Source organism: Mobula hypostoma, chromosome 13 (genome assembly GCF_963921235.1).
Source record: "Mobula hypostoma chromosome 13, sMobHyp1.1, whole genome shotgun sequence".
Lineage (NCBI taxonomy): Eukaryota > Metazoa > Chordata > Chondrichthyes > Myliobatiformes > Myliobatidae > Mobula > Mobula hypostoma.
The window spans coordinates 4,612,971-4,634,257 of NC_086109.1; the positions used below are offsets into that span (position 1 = coordinate 4,612,971).

Genomic DNA, 21,287 nt, shown 5'->3' on the forward strand with positions numbered 1-21,287 from the left:
TGGGTATGTAAGTTTGCAAATGATTTGAAGACTGGTTGTGCCGACAGTGTAGAAGACTGTCAAATGATAGTGGGATATAGATCAGCTACAGATATGGGCAGAGAAATAGCAGATAAATGAGGAGTGTTTCACCTTGGGAGTTTACATTTAATAATGGCAAGGCCATTATAGAGGAGTAGAGGGATATTGGGTTCATAACTCCCTGAAAGTGTCGACACAGGTTGACAGTGATGAAGAAAGCAGACAGCATGCTTATTTTTATTAATCAAGGAATGGAATCAGGAAGTTATGTTGCAGCCTTATTGAACTCATAAGACTGCATCTGGAGTATTGCATTCAGATCTGGTCACCCCATTATAGGATGTCGAGGCTTTGGAGAGGGTGCAGAAGAGGCTCACCAGGATGCAGCTTGGATTAGAGGGCATGTACTATCAGGAGAGTTTGGACAAACTTTGGTTGTTTTCTCTGGAGCAGCGTGCTTGAGGGGAGATCCCATAGAGAGTTATAAGATGAAGCATAGATAGAAAAGGTAAGACAGTATCTTTCGCTCAGGGTCAACAGCTCTAAAACTAGAGCACATACTTCTAAAGTGAGAAGGGACAAGGGGAAAGGACATGTGCAGGGGGCAATTTTTTTTTTACCACCCAGATAGTCATAAGTGCCTGGGATGGAGGCGAGGTGAATACAATGGAGGCAATCAAGAGGTTCCAGATCAGCACATGAACATGCAGGAAAGGAAAGAACATGGACATTGTGGACAGGAGGGTTTGTTCCTGTGCCTATGTTAGATGTAACCCAGGGCTCTCTAGTCTCTACTCAAAAGGGAGGTCATTCAGCAGAGAAAATGTTTAACCCAGAGAGTGGCAGATAACCCAAATGAAAGTCTTTACCCAAGAGGACTGCGGAGTCTCAATCTCCAAACATGCCCATGTCCATCATGTACATATTTGAATATTAGGAGCCTCATTACCTGCAGAAAATATTCTCAAACTACTCCTTTTTCAAATGGGGTTGCTTAACACAAAGAGAGGGGAGTGGCTTGCACGTCCACTGTAGAATTCACCAAGGACACTGAACATTGTAGTCAGGATTGACTTTGACCCTGTAGAGAATCAGGAGGGTGATGGTGCTGAGCTTTAATATGTCAAATGATGGGAGAACACAAGGTCTCATCATAGCTTAAGTTAATTATGTGTGCAAGATGTCCAGTTATGTTGATCAGAGTGCACAACAACGTGTGGACAATCATATCAATTCAAAGATTTTTCAAGTATCAAAACAGATTCAGACTCCCAGATCCAATTCTCCTTTAGGTAAATCTGAATGGAATTTTCAGCAGACAATTGTATCATTAAAAAGAGTGGACTGTGGTGAATTTAGAGCACGAGATAGAATTCAGCATCTAAAAAATAAATCAATAAAATATAAAACACAACTTACCTTCCATGGTTGCAATATCTCTTGTATATATATCCTATCACGATGAGTATAACAACAACTAGAGCAAGTAACGCTATAAAAGAAGATTAAACACAATGTTAGATTGGCATTATCAGTAAAGACTTGGACAGACAATTCAACTCTCACCTCAGTAGCTGTGAGAGGTAATTTGAGCATTTGCCAAGTCTGACAACAAATCATAACTCTCCTGTCTCTTTGCTTGAAGGGGAACCACCAATTTCTCTCGTTAACCACATTAGCCAAAGTGCCTTGTCCATGAGTCTCATTGCAATAGCTATACAGCACAGAAATGGGTCCCCAGCCCCACCTGTCCATGCCGAACAAAGTGCCAACCTGAGCTAATCCCATTTGCCAAAGTGTGGCCCATAGCAATACAAACATCTCTCATGTATGCACATGTTCAAAGGTAATTGTAGCTGCCTCAGTCAGGTATAATCCTCTAGCAGCTCAGTCTGTATACCCACAAGCCTCTGTGTATAAAAGTTGCCCCTCAGGTCCCCTTGAAAACTTTCTCCTCTCGTCATAAAGCTATGTCCCCTAGTTTTAGACTAACATAAACCATGAATATAAATTGGGACCTAATCTATGTGCCTCATGATTTTATAAATTTCTGCCTCCTCTTCTCCAGGGAAAACAGTCCCAGCCTATCCAGTCTCTCCTTATAAATGAACTTCTCCAGTTCATGCAACACACTTGCAAATCTTTCCTTCACCTTCTCTAGGTTAATCACATCTTTCCTACGGTAGGATGACTAGAACTGCACACAATACTCCAGGTGTAGTCTCACCAACATCCCTGTATAGCTGTAACATGATATCCCAGATCTTGTACTTAATGCACCTATCGATGAAGGCAAGAATGCCATATGCTCTCTTCCAATTACATCACAGAACTTTGCAGTTGTACTCCTCAAAATCCACAGCTCCCAAAAGTGGCTACACAAGGGGACAGGGTGGTAAAGGCAACATACGGCATGCTTACCTTCACCTGTTCAGACATTTGAGTACAAAACAAGTCATGTTTCACCGGTCTAGAACTTACACTTAGGCCATATTTTAAACATAGAACAGTACAGCACAGGAACAGGCCCTTTGGCCCACAATTTTGTGCTGAACCATTAAAATTAGTAATCAAATGGCTAACCAAACTAATCCCTTCTGCATATACAATAACCATATACCACAATTTCTTCACATTCATGTGCTTACCTAAATCCCCAATGTTTCTGCCTCTACCACCACCCAAGGCAGCCACCAAAAAACTTGTGTAAAAGACTTGGCTCTCACATCTCCTTTAAAATTTACCCCTCTCGTCTTAAGAGCATGCCCTCTGGTATCAGCCCTGGGAGAAAGATAATGACTGTCTACTCTATCTTTACCTCTCAAACCTCTATCAGATCTCCCCCTCAACCTCCACCACCTCAAACAAAACAGCCCAAGTTTGTCCAACCTCTCACTTCAGCTCAAACCCTCTAATCCAGGCAGCATCCTGGTAAATCTCTTCTGCCCCCTCTCAAACCTCGATATCCTTCCTACAACCGTTTGTATAATCGGGTGTCCATAAATGTATGCATTACACCAGTGGCGGCCTAACTAGAGTTTTCTAAAGCTGCAACATAACTTCCTGACTTTTGACCTCAATGCCTCGACTAATAAAGGCGAGCATGTCAAGTCCCTTCTTAACTATCCTAACAACCTGCACAGCCACTCTCAGAGAGCTATGAACTTGACGGAAGGTCCCGATGGAGTACCTGGTAAGGCTCTGAAAACCTGTGCCAACCAACTGGCGGGAGTATTCAAGGACATTTTCAACCTCTCACTGCTAAGGGCAGAAGTTCCCACTTGCTTCAAAAAGGCGACAATTATACCAGTGCCTAAGAAAAATAATGTGAGCTGCCTTAATGACTATCGCCCAGTAGCACTCACATCTACAGTGATGAAATGCTTTGAGAAACTGATCATGACTAGACTGAACTCCTGACTCAGCAAGGACTTGGACCCATTGCAGTTTACCTATCGCCACAATAGGTCAATGGCAGATACAATCTGAATGGCTATTCACATGGCTTTAGACCACCTGGACAATGCAAACACCTATGTCAGGATGCTGTTCATCCACTATTGCTCAGCATTTAATACCATCATTTCCATAATCCTGATTGAAAAGTTACATAACCTGGGCCTTTGTACCTCCCGCCGCAACTAAATCCTCGACTTCCTAAGCCGAAGACCACAATCTATGTGGATTGGGGATAAAATCTCCTCCTCACTGACGACCAACACTGGTGCACCTCAGGGGTGGGTGCTTAGCCCACTGCTCTACTCTCTATATACACATGGCTGTGTGGCTAGGCATAGCTCAAATGGCGTCTATAAATTTGCTGACGATACTACCATTGTTGGGAGAATCTCAGGTGGTGACGAGAGGGCATACAGGAGTGAGATATGCCAACCAGTGGAATGGTGCCGCAGCAACAACCTGGCACTCAACGTCAGTAAATTGAAAAAGCTGATTGCGGGCTTCCGGAAGGGTAAGATGAAGGAACACATACCAATCCTCATAGAGGGATCAGAAGTGAAGAGTGAGCAGTTTCAAGTTCCTCGGTGTCAAAATCTCTGAGGATCTAAGCTGGTCCCAACATATCGATGCAGTTATAAAGAAGGCAAGACAGCAACTATACTTCATTGGGAGTGTGAAGAGATTTGGTACATCAACAAATACACTCAAAAAGTTCTACAGATGTACCGTGGAGAGCATTCTGACAGGCTGCATCACTGTCTGGTAGGAAGAGGGGGCTACTGTACGGGACCGAAAGAAGCTGCAGAGGGTTGTAAATCTAGTCAGCTCCATCTTGGGTACTAGCCTACAATGTACCCAGAACACCTTTAGGGAGCGGTTTGTCAGAAAGGCAGTGTCCGTCAATAAGCACGTCTAGCACAAAGAGCATGACCTTTTCCCACTGTTACCATCAGGTAGGAGATACAGAAGCTAGAAGGAACAGCTTCTTCCCCTCCACCATCTGATTCCTAAATGGACATTGAACCCGAAAACACTACCTCACTTTTTTTAAAAGATATAAATTTCTGTTTTATGCATGATTTTTAATCTATTCAATATATATTGTAATTGATTCATTTATTTTATATTATTATTTTATTTTGTGTTTTTTCTTCTATATTATGTATTGCATTAAATTACTACAGCTAAGTTAACAAATTTCACATCACTTGCCGGTGATAATAAACCCAATTCTGATTCTTCAGATCCTCATATTATCTGGGAACGTAAATTGTAAAGTACAGCATGGCTGTGGAGCCCTTGGAGGTGAAGAGGTTTTCTTGGATTACAGAGTATTAGCCACAAGAGATTGCACACACTTGGACTGCTTTCTCTGGAGTAGCGATGGTTTGAAATTCCTAAGAATGGGTTTGGGGACAGAGAGGCGAATTAGGGGTCAGGTTAGAGTTTAGAGTCCATGATGTGGGGGAGTTAGAAGTCAAATTAAGTTTTAGGACAGGGATGTGAAGAATTCAGATGTCAGGCCTCCTGTCTACGTTTGGAGACCAGTGATGTGCACATGGGATGAAGGACATTCAGAGTCCAGCAACATGAAAGATGACAAAGGACGTCTGTGGATGTTGGGCTGTCTCAGATCACCGGGATTTGACGCCTATGTGAGCAGAAGGCATGAGGAGGAACAAGGGTCGGTCAACTGACCAGCCTGCAGTTCGGGCCTGGAATTTGGGGTCCTGTCATCAGTTGGTCTAGGGGGCAATACTGATGGCTGAAGCCTGGAGACTGAAGACCTGTTCAATGATGGAAACGTCAAATACTAGAGGGCTTGGTTTAGGACGAGTGGTGCAAGTTTAAAAGTTTTTTAAAATACAACAAGGATGGCAGGTGCTTGGGATTGTTGCCAGGCTGGTGGCAGAAGCCAATACAACAGCAAAGTTTGAGAGGAATTTAGGCACATGAATGGGCCAATGATAGTGGGATAGAGAGTAAACACATTAGATGGGATTAGATTAGATTCCCTCATGACTGGCAGTCATGATAAGCAGAAGACCCTGTTTCTGAGATGTACAGTTCTATTCTCCATGTTAAGCAGCCCACTTGACTGGCAGAGCCTTGCACATCCTACAATCCATTTCCCCCACCATCGCCACATGACTGCAGAGCGTAGCGCAAAATGTCTGGTAATTTCTCACCTGGGATATTAGACAGCAACTCCAAACCCACCACCTCTACCACTCAGCAGGACAAAGGCAGTGGTTTTGCGAGTTCCCCTCCTACACCCACACCATCCTAACCAGGAAATATTATCACCGGTCCTCCTTCATGGTGCCATACATTTTGACGTCAACAGAGCACACTAACAATGCTCAGCAGACGAACACAGAACACAGCAAGCAACAGTGAATGACACCCTGTTCGTCACCACCCTCTGCATCTGACATGACAGGCCATCTTCAGCCCCAGCATTCATGGGTGTGCAGACAACGGACCCGACGTTAAGGGCATTTGTGGATGGAAAATAAATACTGAACTTACCACTGGATCCCACATCAGAATAAAATACTCTCATTTATCATTGGAGCCGTCGATCCAAAAATACTCTCATTTACCACTCCCGTTTCAGTCCCTAATTGGCCGCTTACCTCTTCTCACCTGCCCATCACCTCCCCCTGGTACCCCTTCACCTTCCCTTTCACTCTCCACTCCTATCAGATCCCTCCCTCTCCATCCCTTTACCTTTCCCACCCACCTGGCTTTGCCTATCATCTTCTAGCTTGCCTGCCTTCCACTCCTCCCCACTTTTTATTCTGATATCTTCCCCATTCCTTTCCAGTCCTGATGAAGTGTCTTGGCTACAAGTGTCAACTGCTTACTCCTCTCCATTAACGCTGCCTGACCTGCTGAGCTCCCCCAGCATTTTGTGTATGTCGCTCAATTACCAGTGTTGTCCTCTTCACAAAAAAACTCTCATTTATGCTGGTAAAGGATTTCAACTGTCATAATTTTCTGTAAATATTTGTGCATGTTTATTGCTGTCAATAAAAGTATACACAAGATAAAAGCATGAATTATCCAATTTTTTGACTTACCAAATGCTGAATATGGAAAAGAGCTTTTTGAAGCTGCAAAGGAAGAATATTGAAGTTAACATAATAGCAGTCAAACAACAGAGGAAAGTGAAAAATACAAAAAAACTGCAGAAGCTAGAAATCTAAAATAAAAACAAAAAATGCAGCCTCTGTGGGAAGAGGATTACAGCTGACATTTCAGGTCTATGACACTTTGTCAGAATAGAGGGGAGATGCGCAGAAACCCAGTCACCCTGACATGTAGACACAAGGCGTAGAGACCATGTCCAGACAGGCCTGCAGAGAATGTCCTGCTGCCCTGCATTTTACATCTCCTACATTCCTTTCTGACGTTCTTTTGTCTCTTTTTGCCACAGCATCACAGCTTTGTTTTTATATTCTAGTCCATTCAAAATGAATGCTAACATTGCATTTGCCCTCCTTACCACCAACTCAACAGGCAAGTTTACTTCGAGGAAATCCTGTAAAAATCCCTTTGCACCTTGGATTTTTGAATTTTCTCCCTGTTGAGAAAGTAGTCTACACTTTTATTCCTTCTAGCAAAGTGCATGACCATATACTTTCAGAAACTGAATTCCATCTGCCACTTCTATCAACCACCACTATAAACACACCCAATCACCTGACCCGCACTGCCACCTATGGCAACAAATTGCACGGATTCAACACCCGCTGGCTAAAGAAATTCCTGCTCATGTCTGTTCTAAATGGACGTGCCTCTATTCTCAGTCAGTGCCCTCTGCCCTAAACTCTCCCACTATGGGAAACATCCCCTCCACATCCACTCTCCAATGTCAGCACATCCTTATTTAGATAAGGAGCTCAAAATTGCTGTCATAATCCAAGTGAGGCCTCACCACTGCCTTATAAAGCCTCAGCGTTAATTCCTTGATTTTATATTCTAGTCCCCTTGAAATGAATGCTACCATTGCTTTTGCTGTCCTCACCAACAACTCAACCTGCAAGGTAACCTTTAGTGCATTATGCTCAAGGACTCCCAAGTCCCTTGTCCTTTACAGATTTTTGAATTTTCTGTCTGCTTAGAAAATAGACTACGCTTTTGTTCCTACTATCAAAGTGCATAACCATACATTTCATCTGCCACTTCTATGCCATTCTCCTAATTTGTCGAAGTCCTTCTGCAGCCTCCAGCTTCCTCAGTACTACCTGCCTCCACCTATCTTCTTATTGTAAGCAAACTTGGCCGAAAAGCCATCAATTCTGTCATCCAAATCATTGACATAAAATGTAAAAAGAAGTGGTCCCAACACTGACCTCTGTGGAACACCACTAGTCACCAACAGCCCATCAGAAAAGGTACCCTTCATTCCCACTCTACTTCTCGCCAATCAGCCAATGCTCTATCCATTCTAGTATCTTTCCTGTGATACCATACTCTTATCAATAGCCTCATACGTGGCACCTTGTCAAAGGCCTTCTGAAAATCCAAGCACACAACATCCACCAATTCTCTTTTGTCTGTCCTGCTTGCTATATCCTTATTACATCACAATTATTTAAGAGTTTCAGAGTTATTGGACACATCAGAAGAAACACTCAAAATATAGAACATAGAAAAGTACAGCACAGGGACAGGCCATTCAGCCCAAAATGTTGTGCTGAACCAGCTAAAAAGCAAATCAAAAACCCCTGAACACTAATCCTTTCTACCTGCATCATGTCCATATCCCTCCATCTTCCTTACATCCATGTGCCTATCTAAAAATCTGTTAAAAGCCACAAATGTGTTTGCCTCACCACCTTACCCAGGCAGCACATTCCAGGCATCCACCATTCTCTGAGTAAAAAACTTACCCCTCACATCCCCTTTGAACCTACCCCGTCTCATCTTCAATGCATGCCCTCTGGTATTAGACATTTCAATCCTGGAAAGAGATGCTCTCTGTCCACTCTATGTCTCTCATGATCAAATCTCCCCCCAGCCTCTGCCACTCCAGAGAAAACAACACAAGTTTATCCAGACTCTCGTGATAGCATATGCCCTCAAAACCAGACTGCACCCTGGTGAACCTCTTCTGAAGCCTCACCAAAGCCTCAACATACTTTCTACAGTGGGGCAACCAGTCCTGTACGCAGCACTCTGGATATGGCCTACCAGAGTTTTATACAATTACAACATAATCTCCTGATTTTTGAACTCAATGCCTCGACTAATGAAAGGAAGCATTCCCGAAACCTTCTAAACCACTTTATCGACTGCGTAGCCACTTTCAAGGAGCTATGAACTTGGATCCCAAGATCTCTCTGCTCAGCAACACTGATAAGGATCTTGCCCTTAACAGTGTACTGCCTGCTTGCATTTGCCCTACTGAGGTGCAACACCTCACATTTATCTGGGTTAAACTCCATCTGCCATTTCACAGCCTATATCTGCGACTAGTCTACATCAGTCTATCACAGTCTTCTGCACTATCCAGAACTCCAAATTTGGTACCAGCCGTAAATTTACCAAACCTCCCATTTACATTTTCATCCAGGTCATTTCCATACATCACAAACAGCCGAGATTCCTGCAGAGCTCCTTTAATTACAGACCCCCAGCTCAATAAGTCCCTTCAGCCACTACCCTGTCTTTTACATACAGCCAGTTCTGAATTCTAACAGCCAGTTCACTGCAAATCCCATGCGTCTTAATATTCTGGATTAGCTCCCATGAAAGACTTCGTCAAACACCTTACTAAAATCCACGCAGACAACATCCACTGCCCCACCCTCATCAATCTCTCTCATCACCTTGTTAAAAAACTCAAATCAAGTTGGTAATTTTCATTCACTCTCCAAGTCCAAATGAATCATATTTTATTTGAAAGTAAACATAAAAACATAACTCATTCCATTGATCAGATCTTTGGCCACTCACCTACCAATAGCTCTTTATAGCCAGGAGACTATAGTAGGAACAGGAATGAACCTGCAGTTCCTCACGTCTGCTCCCCCCACTAACTATAGACGACAATTTCACTTCCACTCTAGCTTTAACTTCCATCTTTACTTTACTTTATTGTCGCCAAACAACTGACACTAGAGTGTACAATCATCACAGTGATATTTGATTCTGTGCTTCGCGCTCCCTGGAGTACAAATCGATAATACATATTAAAAATTTAAATTATAAATCATAAATAGAAAATAGAAAAGGGAAAGTAAGGTAGTGCAAAAAAATCGAGAGGCAGGTCTGGATATTTGGAGGGTACGGCCCAGATCCAGGTCAGGATCCGTTCAGCAGTCTTATCACACTTGAAAAGAAGCTGTTCCCAAATCTGGCCGTATGAGTCTTCAAGTTCCTGAGCCTTCTCCCAAAGGGAAGAGGGACGAAAAGTCTGTTGGCTGGGTGGGTCATGTCCTTGATTATCCTGGCAGCACTGCTTCAATAGCGTGCGGTGTAAAGTGAGTCCAAGGACGGAAGATTGGTTTGTGTGATGTGCTGCGCTGTGTTCATGATCTTCTGCAGCTTCTTCCGGTCTTGGACAGGACAACTTCCATACCAGGTTGTGATGCACCCTAGAAGAATGCTTTCTACAGTGCATCTATAAAAATTAGTGAGGGTTTTAGGGGACAGGCCAAATTTCTTCAGTTTTCTCAGGAAGTAAAAGTGCTGGTGGGCCTTCTTGGCAGTGAACTCTGTTTGGTTGGACCAAGTCAGGTCATTTGTGATATTGACACCGAGGAACTTAAAGCTTTTGACCAGTTCCACTTGCGCACCACTGATGTAAATGGGGTCCTGCGGTCCGCTACTCCTTCTGAAGTCAACAACCAACTCCTTCGTCTTGCTGACATTGAGGGATAGGTTATTGTCTTCACACCATGCCACCAGGTTCTTAATTTCCTCTCTGTACTCAAACTCATTATTACCCGAGATGCAGCCTACAATTGTGGTGTCATCAGCAAACTTATATATTGAGTTCGGTGGAAACTTGGCTACACAATCATGGGTGTACAGTGAGTAGAGCAGGGGGCTGAGTACACAGTCTTGTGGGGCACCGGTGCTCTGAGTGATTGTAGAGGAGAGCTTGTCCCCTGTTTTTACAGCCTGGGTCCTGTCTGTGAGGAAGCTGAAGATCCAGCTGCAGATCTGAGTGCTAAGGCCCAGGTTCCAGAGCTTAAGAATCAGTTTATTTGGAATGATGGTATTAAAGGCAGAGCTGCAGTCAATGAAAAGGAGCCTTGCATACGTGTCTTTATTCTCCAGGTGTTCTAAGGAGGAACGTAGGGCCAGAGAGATGGCATCTGCCATTGACCTGTTGCTCCGGTAGGCGAATTGCAAAGCGTCGAGGTTGACCGGTGGGCTGTGGTTGATGTGTGTCATAAACAATCTCTCGAAGCACTTCATAGCAATTGATGTCAGAGCCACAGGTCGATAGTCATTCAGGCTCTTGCTCTTGCTCTTCTTCAGCACTGGGATTATCGTTGCCTCCTTAAAACACAAGGGGATCTTAGACTAGAGCAAAGAGCAAATGAAGATGTCAGCAAACACTCCAGCTAGCTCACTTGCACAGGCCCGGAGAACTCAACCCGGGACGCCATCTGGGCCCGTCACCTTCCTTGGATTTATCTGCAGGAAGGCCCTTCTAACGTCCTCCTCGGTGACGATGAATCTCGATGCCACCAGGTCCGGTTCATCTTCTCTTCTGTTCGAATCTTGCTTAGAATACGTTAAGTTCGTCAGGAAGAGAAGCACCACAGTTAATGATATTCCCAGCCTTTCCTTTGCGCCCAGTGATCTCATTTAGACCCTGCCATAATCAACCGGCATCCCTCTGGTTAGCCTGGGGTTCCAACTTGGCTTGATATTACCTCTTGGCGCCCTTAATGGCTTTCTGGAGTTCACGCCTGGATTCCGTGTAGTGACTGGTATCCCCGGACCTAAAAGCCGCAGCTCTAGCTTTCAAAAGGGACTGGACCTCATAATTCATCCAAGGTTTCCGGTTAGGGAATACCCGGATCGTCTTGCAAGACACTCAGTCCTCTGTGCATTTCTAAATAAAGTCCGTGACAGCTGAGGTATACTCATCGAGGTTAGCTGCCGAGTTCTTGAATCCTAACCAGTCCACCAATTCAAAGCAGTCACGGAGGACCTCATCCGTTTCCTCCGTCCATCGTGACACCACTTTTGCCACCTTGACCTCCTGCTTCTGTTTCTGTTTGTAAGCCAGGAGGAGGAGTACGGCCTGATGGTCCGATTTTCCGAAGTGAGGTCGTGGGACGGAATGGTAGGCATCCTTGACTGCTGTATAGCAGAGGTCTATATTTGGGCCTCTAGTGGGGCAGGAGACATGTTGGTATAACTTTGGCAGTGCCTTTCTGAGGTTGGCCTGGTTAAAGTCCCCGGCTGTAATGAGCAAATCCTCCCGATACCTGGTCTCAAGTTCACTGATGTTGGCATACAGTATGTTCAGAGCACACTCTACGTCCGCCTGGGGGGGAATGTAGACTGCTGTCAGTATGACCCAGGTGAATTCCTGTGGCAGATAGTAGGGACGACACTTCACCGACAGGTGTTCCAGGTCCGGGCTGCAGGAGCTTGTCAGTGCCACTGTGTCCGAGCACCACGCAGTGTTGATCAGCAGGTAGACATCACCACCCCTTGTCTTGCCCGAAGACGCCGTGCAGTCCATCTGATGGATCGAAAATCCTTCCGGTTGGATGGCATAGTCGGGGGTGGCGGGGGAGAGCCAGGTCTCAGTGAAACAGAATACACAGCAGTTCTGCATCTCCCTGCAGTAGGTGAGTCTTCCTTTAAGATCATCCACCTTTTTCTCTATGGCTTTCACATTAGCTGCTAGGATGGTGGGCATAGGGACCCTGAAGCCCCTCAGCTTCAATCTGACCAGCAGCCCAGCCCTTTTCCCACACTTCCTTGGTAAATAGTGCATCTTTCCAGGTTTCCATTGATGCAGTGTGTTGTTGTCAGCTCTGAGGTTGGTGGACGCGTCCCGTGGGGATCTATTGGCAGGTCGTGTCGTCGGGTGCTCTGGGTCGAGCCGAGTGATGGGGGAGGCTCCGCTGCCACTTCCAGCTGCCGGGGTCCTGGGCTGTTGATTGGGTCGGGCCCCGAAGCCGACACTTAATCCCGGTTGGCCGGGCTCCTGGCTGAAACAAGTCCTTAAGCCGAGTCACTGTTGCGGAGACCTCCGCTCCAGCCGAGCCTCGGGCTCGTTTCCGAGGTTGACGGCGGAGGCCTCACTTCCGGCAGCTGTGGATGGCCACCAATAGGGCTTTACGGTGGTCGCCCCAGGGAAGCGCCTGGGGCACCTTGAGGTCTCCGCCGTCACTTCTGTGTGATCGTCTGCTCCGGAGAGGTGCTGGTTCGGAATGGGCCGCGTCTCCAAGCGCTCCGGCACGGTAGCAGGCCGCGAGTCTCCGGGAACGTAGTGGGCTTCGGACCAGGCCTCGCTGGTCGAGTCCTGGTGCGGTCCAGAGTTTAAGAAGCAATTCTGGCGCGGTGATCTCCAGCAGGGCCGGTAGCTTCGCCAGGGTGTTGTTGATCTTGCTAGATGTAGCAGATTGGAGGTTTAGAAGGGTTTCTCGGGTATAGGAAAGTGTAGAAGGCAGTTTGTTCGGGAGAGCACGCGCAGAGTCGCCAGATACCGGCGCCAGCTTGAACATACATCTTGCAAGGGAACTGGGGAATGTGCACGTAAACCTGCACAGATGACAAGGGAGGAAATATGCAAACTCCAACTCTTAACAACTAATTCTGGTACAACATGTTGTAATCGTTCCTCCACTTCCCTCTTCCAAACCATTCACAATATTGCATCAGGGTCATAGACACAAACAGGCCCTTCAGCCCATCTAGTTACATAGAAACATAGAAAACTTACAGCACAATACAGGCCCTTTGGCCCACAAACTTGTGCCGATCATGTCCCTACCTTAGAAATTACTAGGCTTACCCATGGCCCTCTAGTTTTCTAAGCTCCATGTAGCAATCCAAAAGTCTTTTAAAAGACCCTATTGTATCCGCCTCCACCACCGTTGCCGGCAGCCCATTCCACGCACTCACCACTCTGCGTAAAAAAACTTACCCCTGACATGTCCTCTGTACCTACTCCCCAGCACCTTAAACCTGTGTCCTCTTGTGGCAACCATTTCAGCCCTGGGAAAAAGCCTCTGACTATCCACAAGATCAATGCCTCTCATCATCTTATACTTCTCTATCAGGTCACCTCTCATCCTCCATCACTCCAAGGAGAAACAATGAGTTCACTCAACCTGTTTTCATAAGGCATGCTCCCCAATCCAGGCAACATCCTTGTAAATCTCCTCTGCACCCTTTCTATGGTTTCCATATCCTTCCTGTAGTGAGGCCACCAGAACTGAGCACAGTACTCCAAGTGGGATCTGACCAAGGTCCTATATAGCTGCCACATTACCTCTCAGCTCTTAAACTCAATCCCATGATTGATGAAGGCCAATACACCGTACACCTTTCTAACCACAGAGTCAACCTGCGCAGCTGCTTTAAGTGTCATATGGACTTGGACCCCAAGATCCCTCTGATCTTCCACACTGCCAAGAGTCTTACCATTAATACTATATTCTGCCATCATATTTGACCTACCAAAATGAACCACTTCACACTTATCTGGGTTGAACTCCATCTGCCACTTCTCAGCCCAGTTTGCACCCTATCAATATCCTGCTGTAACCTCTGACAGCTCTCCACACTATCCACAGCACCTGCAATCTTTGCGTCATCAGCAAATTTACTAACCCATCCCTCCACTTCCTCATCCAGGTCATTTATAAAAGTCACGAAGAGTAAGGGTCCCAGAACAGATCCCTGAGGCACACCACTGGTCACCGACCTCCATGCAGAAAATGACCCGTCTGGAACCACTCTTTACCCTCTGTGGGCAAACCAGTTCTGGATCCACAAAGCAATGTCTCCTTGGATCCCATGCCTCCTTACTTTCTCAATAAGCCTTGCATGGGGTAGTTCACGGTGAACTATTATCCTGCATAGTCCCATCGACCTGCCCCTGGACCATAGCCCTCTAAACCTTGCCCATCCATGTACTTACCCAAACTCCCTTAAATGTTGAAATCAAATTAACATCTTCCACTTTTTCTAGTAGCTCGTTACAAACCCTCACCATCTTCTGAATGAAGAAATTCCCTCTCGGGTTCCTCTTAACTATTTCACCTTTCACCCATAACCTATGACCTCCAATTCTGGTCACATAGAACACAGAAAAGTACAGCACAGGAACAGGCCATTCAGCACACAATATTGTGCCAAACCACCTAAAAGCAACTCAAAAACACCCAAACACCAATCCATCCTACCTGCACGATGTCCATATCCCTCCATCTTTCTTACATACTTGTGCTTAATCAAATGTCTCTTAAAAGCCTCTCATGAAAGCGCATGCTCTCTAAACCATGCAGCATTCTGGTAAACCACTTCTGCACCCTCTATAAAGCCTCAACATCTTTCCTATAGTGGGGTGACCAGAACTGTATGCAATACTCCAGAAGCGGCCTAACCAAAGTTTTATAGCATTGGAAGATTGTTCAACTCAATCTCTTGACTAACAAAGCCAAGCATTCCATAAACCCTTCTTAACCACCTTATCGACCTGCGTAGCCACTTTCAAGGAGCTATAAATTTGGATCCCAAGATCTCTCTGCTCAGCAACAATATTAAGGAACTTGCCCTTAACAGTGTACTGTCTCTATGCATTTGCCCTACCGAGATGCAACACATCACATTCATCTAGGTTAAACTCCATCTGCCATTTCTCTGCCCATATCTGCAACTGATCTATAATATACTGTACTCTTTTACCAGTCTTCAAGACTTCCACAACTCCACCTATCTTGGTACCATCTGGAAATTTCCTAGCCCTCCCATTTACACTTTCGTCCAGGTTCATTTATATACATCACCAATAGCAGAGGTCCCACCACAGATCCCTGCAGAACTCCACTAAGTACAGCCCTCCACTCAAATAAGTCCCTTCAACCACTACCCTTTGTCTTCTATGCACAAACTAGGCCCCATACAGCCACTCCTCTCCCTCAGTCACCGTGCCATTGCTGAGGGTGGCAGAGGGCCACACTGTTAGTTGACTCATTATAAAGCCTAACGGCTGAGGGGAATTATCTCATACAGTGCTCTTTGGAGCAGTGCAGTTGTCTTAGTCTATTACTAAAAGTTTTCCTCTGTTCAGCCAAGGTGGCATGCAGAGGGTGAGAAACATTGTCCAAAATTGTCAGGATTTTCTGTAGGGTCCTTTGTTCTACAACAGCACCATTGACTCCAATGTGTTCCTGGTAGGCAAATTGCAGGGGATCGAGGGCTGATCTGACCAGGGGTTGGAGGTGAGCCAGGACCAGCCTCTCTAGAGTATTCATGATGTGTGAGGTCAGTGCCACTGGACGGTAGTCACTCAACCTCCACCACCCCAAGAAAAAATAAATAACCCAAGTTTGTCCAATCTCTCATTATAGCAGATGTCCTCTATTCCAGGCAGTATCTGGATAAACCTCCTCTGCACCCTCTCCCAAAGTGGAAAACCTCACACAACCTCAGTATACCCTATCTATACCCCTCATCATTTTGTATACCTCTATCAAATCTCCCTTCATTCTTCTACAGTCTGGGGATAAAGTCCTAACCTATTCAATCCTTCTCTGTAACTCAAATCCTCTATGAATTGTTAAGTGATAAGGTTCTGGCTATATCCCTGTGACATATCACTGTTTACACCTTGGTTACAGGCCCAAAACTTTGCTATTTCTTTCTTCACAGATGCCGCATGTATTTTAGATTTCCAACATCTGCGTTCTTTTGTTTTCAATCTGCATTTCTGTGATGTAAAAGCAATGATAGGTCTCATTTTGAAACATAACCTATATTTATTTTGCCCTTTAATCTCAGAAGCTGAATTTTTTAAAATTTGTAGGAGTGAAGAGCAAGAGGTAAACAATCACCAAAACACATTAAAAAAAATCATACTGCCTCTCAATTTTGATCCAATTTTACCCACTATTTCTAGAAATGTTTACTTACGTGGTGTGCAGGTGGGTGGTGAGGATGAAAAATTGCTGTCCTCTCCACATACAATGAGACCATCGCCTTCCATCTCATAACCTTCTTTACACCGGAAAATGACTTGATCCTGATATTTATAAGTAGATTTGTATGGCGATGCCACGATAACATTGTCAGGAAAATCCGGAAGTGGACATTTAACATCTGGTAAAATAAAGAACTTCTTGCTGTTAGGTATCCCAATGAATTCACAACACAAATAAAATAGTAAGAATAAAGTTTTAATTTTAAATTCAAAGCACTTAAAGGCACAAAAACACTTTGCTGAACTAAAACAGATCACGAAGCAGCATCTCGTGCAGATGCAGACCGTTCAATCAGAATGCCCACTGTAACTTTGTGCTCTGCTGCTGGACCTCACTGAAAGTCCTCAGAGCTGCTGAGAGGAAATGCCACCTCTCCACATTCACGGACATGCTGCCCTTTCCCGAAAACCTAACCTGCTTCTATCCTGTTCAATCTTCACCGAAACTACTCAGTGCATTGCCCTGACAACTAGATGCTTACCTTTTGCCACTAATATGTACGGGGTCTTTCTTTTTGTGTTAGAGTTAAAATGGCGACTTTGTTATGTTAATCTGGGGAATGTGGCTTTGTTGTGTTAAACGCTGAAGAGAGCAGATTGTTTTACTTTAAAGTAGATAACAGCCTTCAATTAGCCAATGGGTGGTTATGTATCGTTTTGTTTTCGGATACCATGCTGTATGATATGACTGTGGACTGGGTCGGAGGAGAGACGAGGAGGACCGCGGACGTGCGGAGAGGCTCCGGTCGATCACTCCAGGTTGTCCCGAGCCGTGAGTCGATAGGATCTGGGTGGACGTCTGAAGTCGAATTGTGCTCCAACTGTAGCGCGCAAAGAACTTGGACTTTGATAAGTGTGGCGCCTTTTTTTTTATTAGTTTCCTCTCTGTATCAACTGAATATTAATGTCATAGAATTAGTAATTTCTATAAAGTGTATTTGTTAAAATTTACTAGGTGTGCTGGCTGGTGATTGATGTTTGTGATTAATTCGGGCTGCAACTGACCCTGTGGGGAATGTGGAGGCAGGTGCTGGGCAGGTTTTCCCCTTGACATACACGACCCAATATAATGGAACGTTACAAATATAAGACCATATGATATAGGAGCAGAAATAGGTCGAGTCTGCTCCAGCATTCCTGGCTGATTTATTATCTCTCTCAACTCCATTCTCCTGCCTACTCCCCATAACCTGTGATGCCCTTACTAATCAATCCATCAATCTCTGCTTTAAATATACTCAGTGACTTGGCCTTTACTGCCACCTGTGGCAACGAATTCCATAAATTCATCACTACAAAAGAAATTCCTCCTCACCTCTATTCTAAAGGGATGACTTTCTATTTTGTAGCTGCGTCCACTGAACCTATACTCCCCCATTAAAAGAAACACCCACTCTATACCCATTCTATCTATTATAACCCTGAAAACTGTCACCCTTCCCAGGGTGTGTTGAACATTTTCTAGTTTGATTTCAGATTCCTAGCAACCGCAGATCCTACTTCTGATGGGGAAGTGGATATTAAACTAGTCAGAACTACATGAAACAGTAACACATCCAACCTGGGAGACAGATCAGACTCCAGGTGAGTGGGAAACCCTTCATAATAAGGGCACACTGGAAAGTGAAGCAACTTGTAATGACCAGCAAACCACCAGTGGAAAAACCCTCCTAGTGAGGGCAAATCTGGTTGGCTCACACTTCAATGTCCAGTTCTAGTTGCCATATTTTTAAAAATGAACAGGGCACTCACATTGTTGAAAAGTTGGATGAGCTGGTCTCTCTTCTTTTAGCCATGTGGTGACCTAATCTAACATTTTGAGTGCGTTACTCTGGATTTCCAGCATCTGCAGAATCTCTCATGTTTAGACTGTTCTCTGTTTTACTATGACAGATCTCCAATATTAACAGTAGTTTGTTTTAGGGGATTTGTTTAAACAAGCCAAAAGAAGAACATACTGCTAGAAGCGTTTCACCCTTTGGAAAATCATTGTATATTTCCATCAATGGAGCTGAACTGACCGCATGGAAAAATATAAAACTAAAACACTAAATATGTTTAAAATGGTAATTAAAACAGGTTTCATTTTTCATTCAGTACCTTTGCACTTTGGAAAGGGATGATTCCACCTTCCATCACTTTTACAGGTAAGCTTACGTTCACCGATCAATGAGTAGTCACCAAGGCATGAAACTGTGGCCACCATTCCGTATTCCCATGGCTCTGCAGAAGGGCTTGATATTCTTCCATTCTCAATGGTCAGAATGTCAGGACATTTAACAGCTGGCAACAGATGCACTTTAGTTAATGCCCAGAGCAGACCATCACATCACACCTTTAACTTCATGGTTAAAAATCAAACCGGCTCAGTAAAAGTTCAACAGCACTTTATCGCAATGTAGCACTTCAGAATACAGGCAAATCTCATCCTCTTCAATACATATTCAAACCCCCATGACCACGTATCCACCTTTCACAATCTAGGCACCCACTCTGAACTTAGACCAACTGATCCCCAAGGGTAGAGACACGTACACAGCAGCACAATGGTTAATATAATACAGGTCCACAATCCCTTATCTGAAAAGCTCCGAAAACCGAAATTCTTTTCGTGAAGTGTGGAGCGTGTCGTAACAAGGCTTGTTTGGCGCGCCAACAGCTGACGTCACTCGGGTGTGACGTGGCAGCACTTGCAAACGGCGCAGACCTCAGTTGTGGCTCAGTGCTCGTAGTGGTTACACGTGCATTTGCTGTTTGCTGATATTTTGTGTTCACTGTTGACTTTGTGTTTAATTTCACTGTGAAAATGTCAAAAAGAGCTATCCTATGGGAAACAATGAGAAAAAGAGAAGGAAGCATCTATCATTATCAATAACGAAGAAAGTGGAGTTATTGCAGAAGCTTAATCGTGGTGTGTCTGTGCGGCATCTTACTGAAGAAAATAGTGTCGGAACTACCACTGTATATGATTTAAAGAAACAGAAAGAACAACGTGCATTTATCAGTGAGAAAGAGATTATGGCAGTTTACTCAGTTAAAGAGAGATTGCTCAGACATAAACCTATGTTAATGAGACAGATGACACTTAAAGAAGTCTTTAAAAACGCTGTCTGTCGTAGTGCTGCTTCATAACTTGAGAATCCTGTTCCTGGCCCATCAGGTACCTGTAGAGTATTTAGCTTTGGTTTCCAGACGTAATGTAACTTAACTAGAGGTACCTGTACATATTTAGCTTAGCTTGAACCTGTATATGTCCTAGAGTATTTATGTTCTACATTTATTCCAATAAGTCATTTACCATGTGTTTGATTCGGTTCGTTTGAAGCTGTATGTTTTTATGTTTTATTGAATGTTTTTCTTGGAAATAAAATGTACTAGTATATGAACTATATCTCCTCTCTATTTAAAACCCAATTGCTTTTCCTTTCTCCTTTTAACTGGTAAGAGGAGAATTGTTATTTTCTTTTTTTATTATATATTTTATACTAGTTTAACAATATCTATGATTTTGACAGTGTCTCTTTTAATTTTGGTTACTGATATATGTATTTGAACTAATTCTCCTCTTGACTGTATTTGATTGTATCAATGTTTTTTTAATCAATAAATAGATTAATAAGGAAAGAAAGAAAGAAAGAACTATACGGTTTGTGTTCACTGTTGATTTTGTATTTAATTTTACTGTGAAAATGTCAAAAAGAGCGCGGATTGGGAAAACCTGGAAGTTCTCCCTCCAGCATGTACAGACTTTTTTCCTTGTCATTATTCCCTAAGCAATACAGTATAACAACTATTTACATAGCATTTACATTGTATTAGGTATCACAAGTAAACTAGAGATGATTTAAAGTATACGGGAGGATGTGTGTAGGTCTGGAGCTCCCCCGGGTCCTAAAGTCCACCCGCACTAAGACTGGGTAATTATCGATATAATTATCAATTTTCTGAAATCTGAAAAGTTCTGAATTCCGAAATGCAACTGGCCCCAGGGATTTCGGATAGGGGATTGTGGACCTGTACTTTACAACGTCAGCAATCGGGATTCAATTCTGCCACTGTCAGTAAAGAGTTTGTTACGTTGTCCCTGTGACTGAGTGGGTTTCCTCTGGATGTTACAGTTTCCTCCCACAGTCCAAAGACATACAGATGCAAGAAAAAGTTTGTGAACCCTTTGCAATTCCCTGTTTTGCATTAACTATTCATAAAACGTGGTCTGATCGTCATCTAAGTTATAATAAGAGACAAAATAATCTGCCTCAACTAATAACACACAAACAATTCTAATTTTCATGTCTTTATTGAACATATTGTTTAATCATTCAGTCAAGGCTGGAAAAAGTACATGAACCCTTGTATTGAATAACTGGTAGAACCTCCATGAGCAGAAATAATCTCCACCAAACGTTTCCTGTAGCTGCTGATTAACCAATTTCCCCCGGGAGCAATAAAGTATGACTATGATTATGATCAGACTTGCACAATGGCAAGGAGGAGTTTTACTATGAAACTGATTCATACCCAAAAGAACTGTCAAGGTATTTCTCAATAACAAACCTTGGATCACAAAGAATCTGAAAAACACACTTAACCTGAAGAAAATAACCTTTACCCC

The 21,287-nt window shown here is 44.0% G+C and overlaps 1 protein-coding gene across 2 annotated transcripts in view; it reads right to left on the reverse strand.

Annotated features, from left to right (window-relative positions):
* Positions 1–21,287, reverse strand: part of LOC134355373 (C4b-binding protein alpha chain-like) — a 75,618-nt gene that overhangs the window by 8,236 nt on the left and 46,095 nt on the right. For both annotated transcript variants that reach the window (XM_063065158.1, XM_063065159.1), the window contains exons 15-18: positions 18,776–18,958; positions 16,609–16,794; positions 6,567–6,599; positions 1,441–1,513 (exon numbers count right to left, since the gene is read on the reverse strand). In XM_063065158.1, coding sequence (XP_062921228.1) covers positions 1,441–1,513; positions 6,567–6,599; positions 16,609–16,794; positions 18,776–18,958 — 475 coding nt within the window. The remainder of the gene's footprint in view (positions 1–1,440; positions 1,514–6,566; positions 6,600–16,608; positions 16,795–18,775; positions 18,959–21,287) is intronic.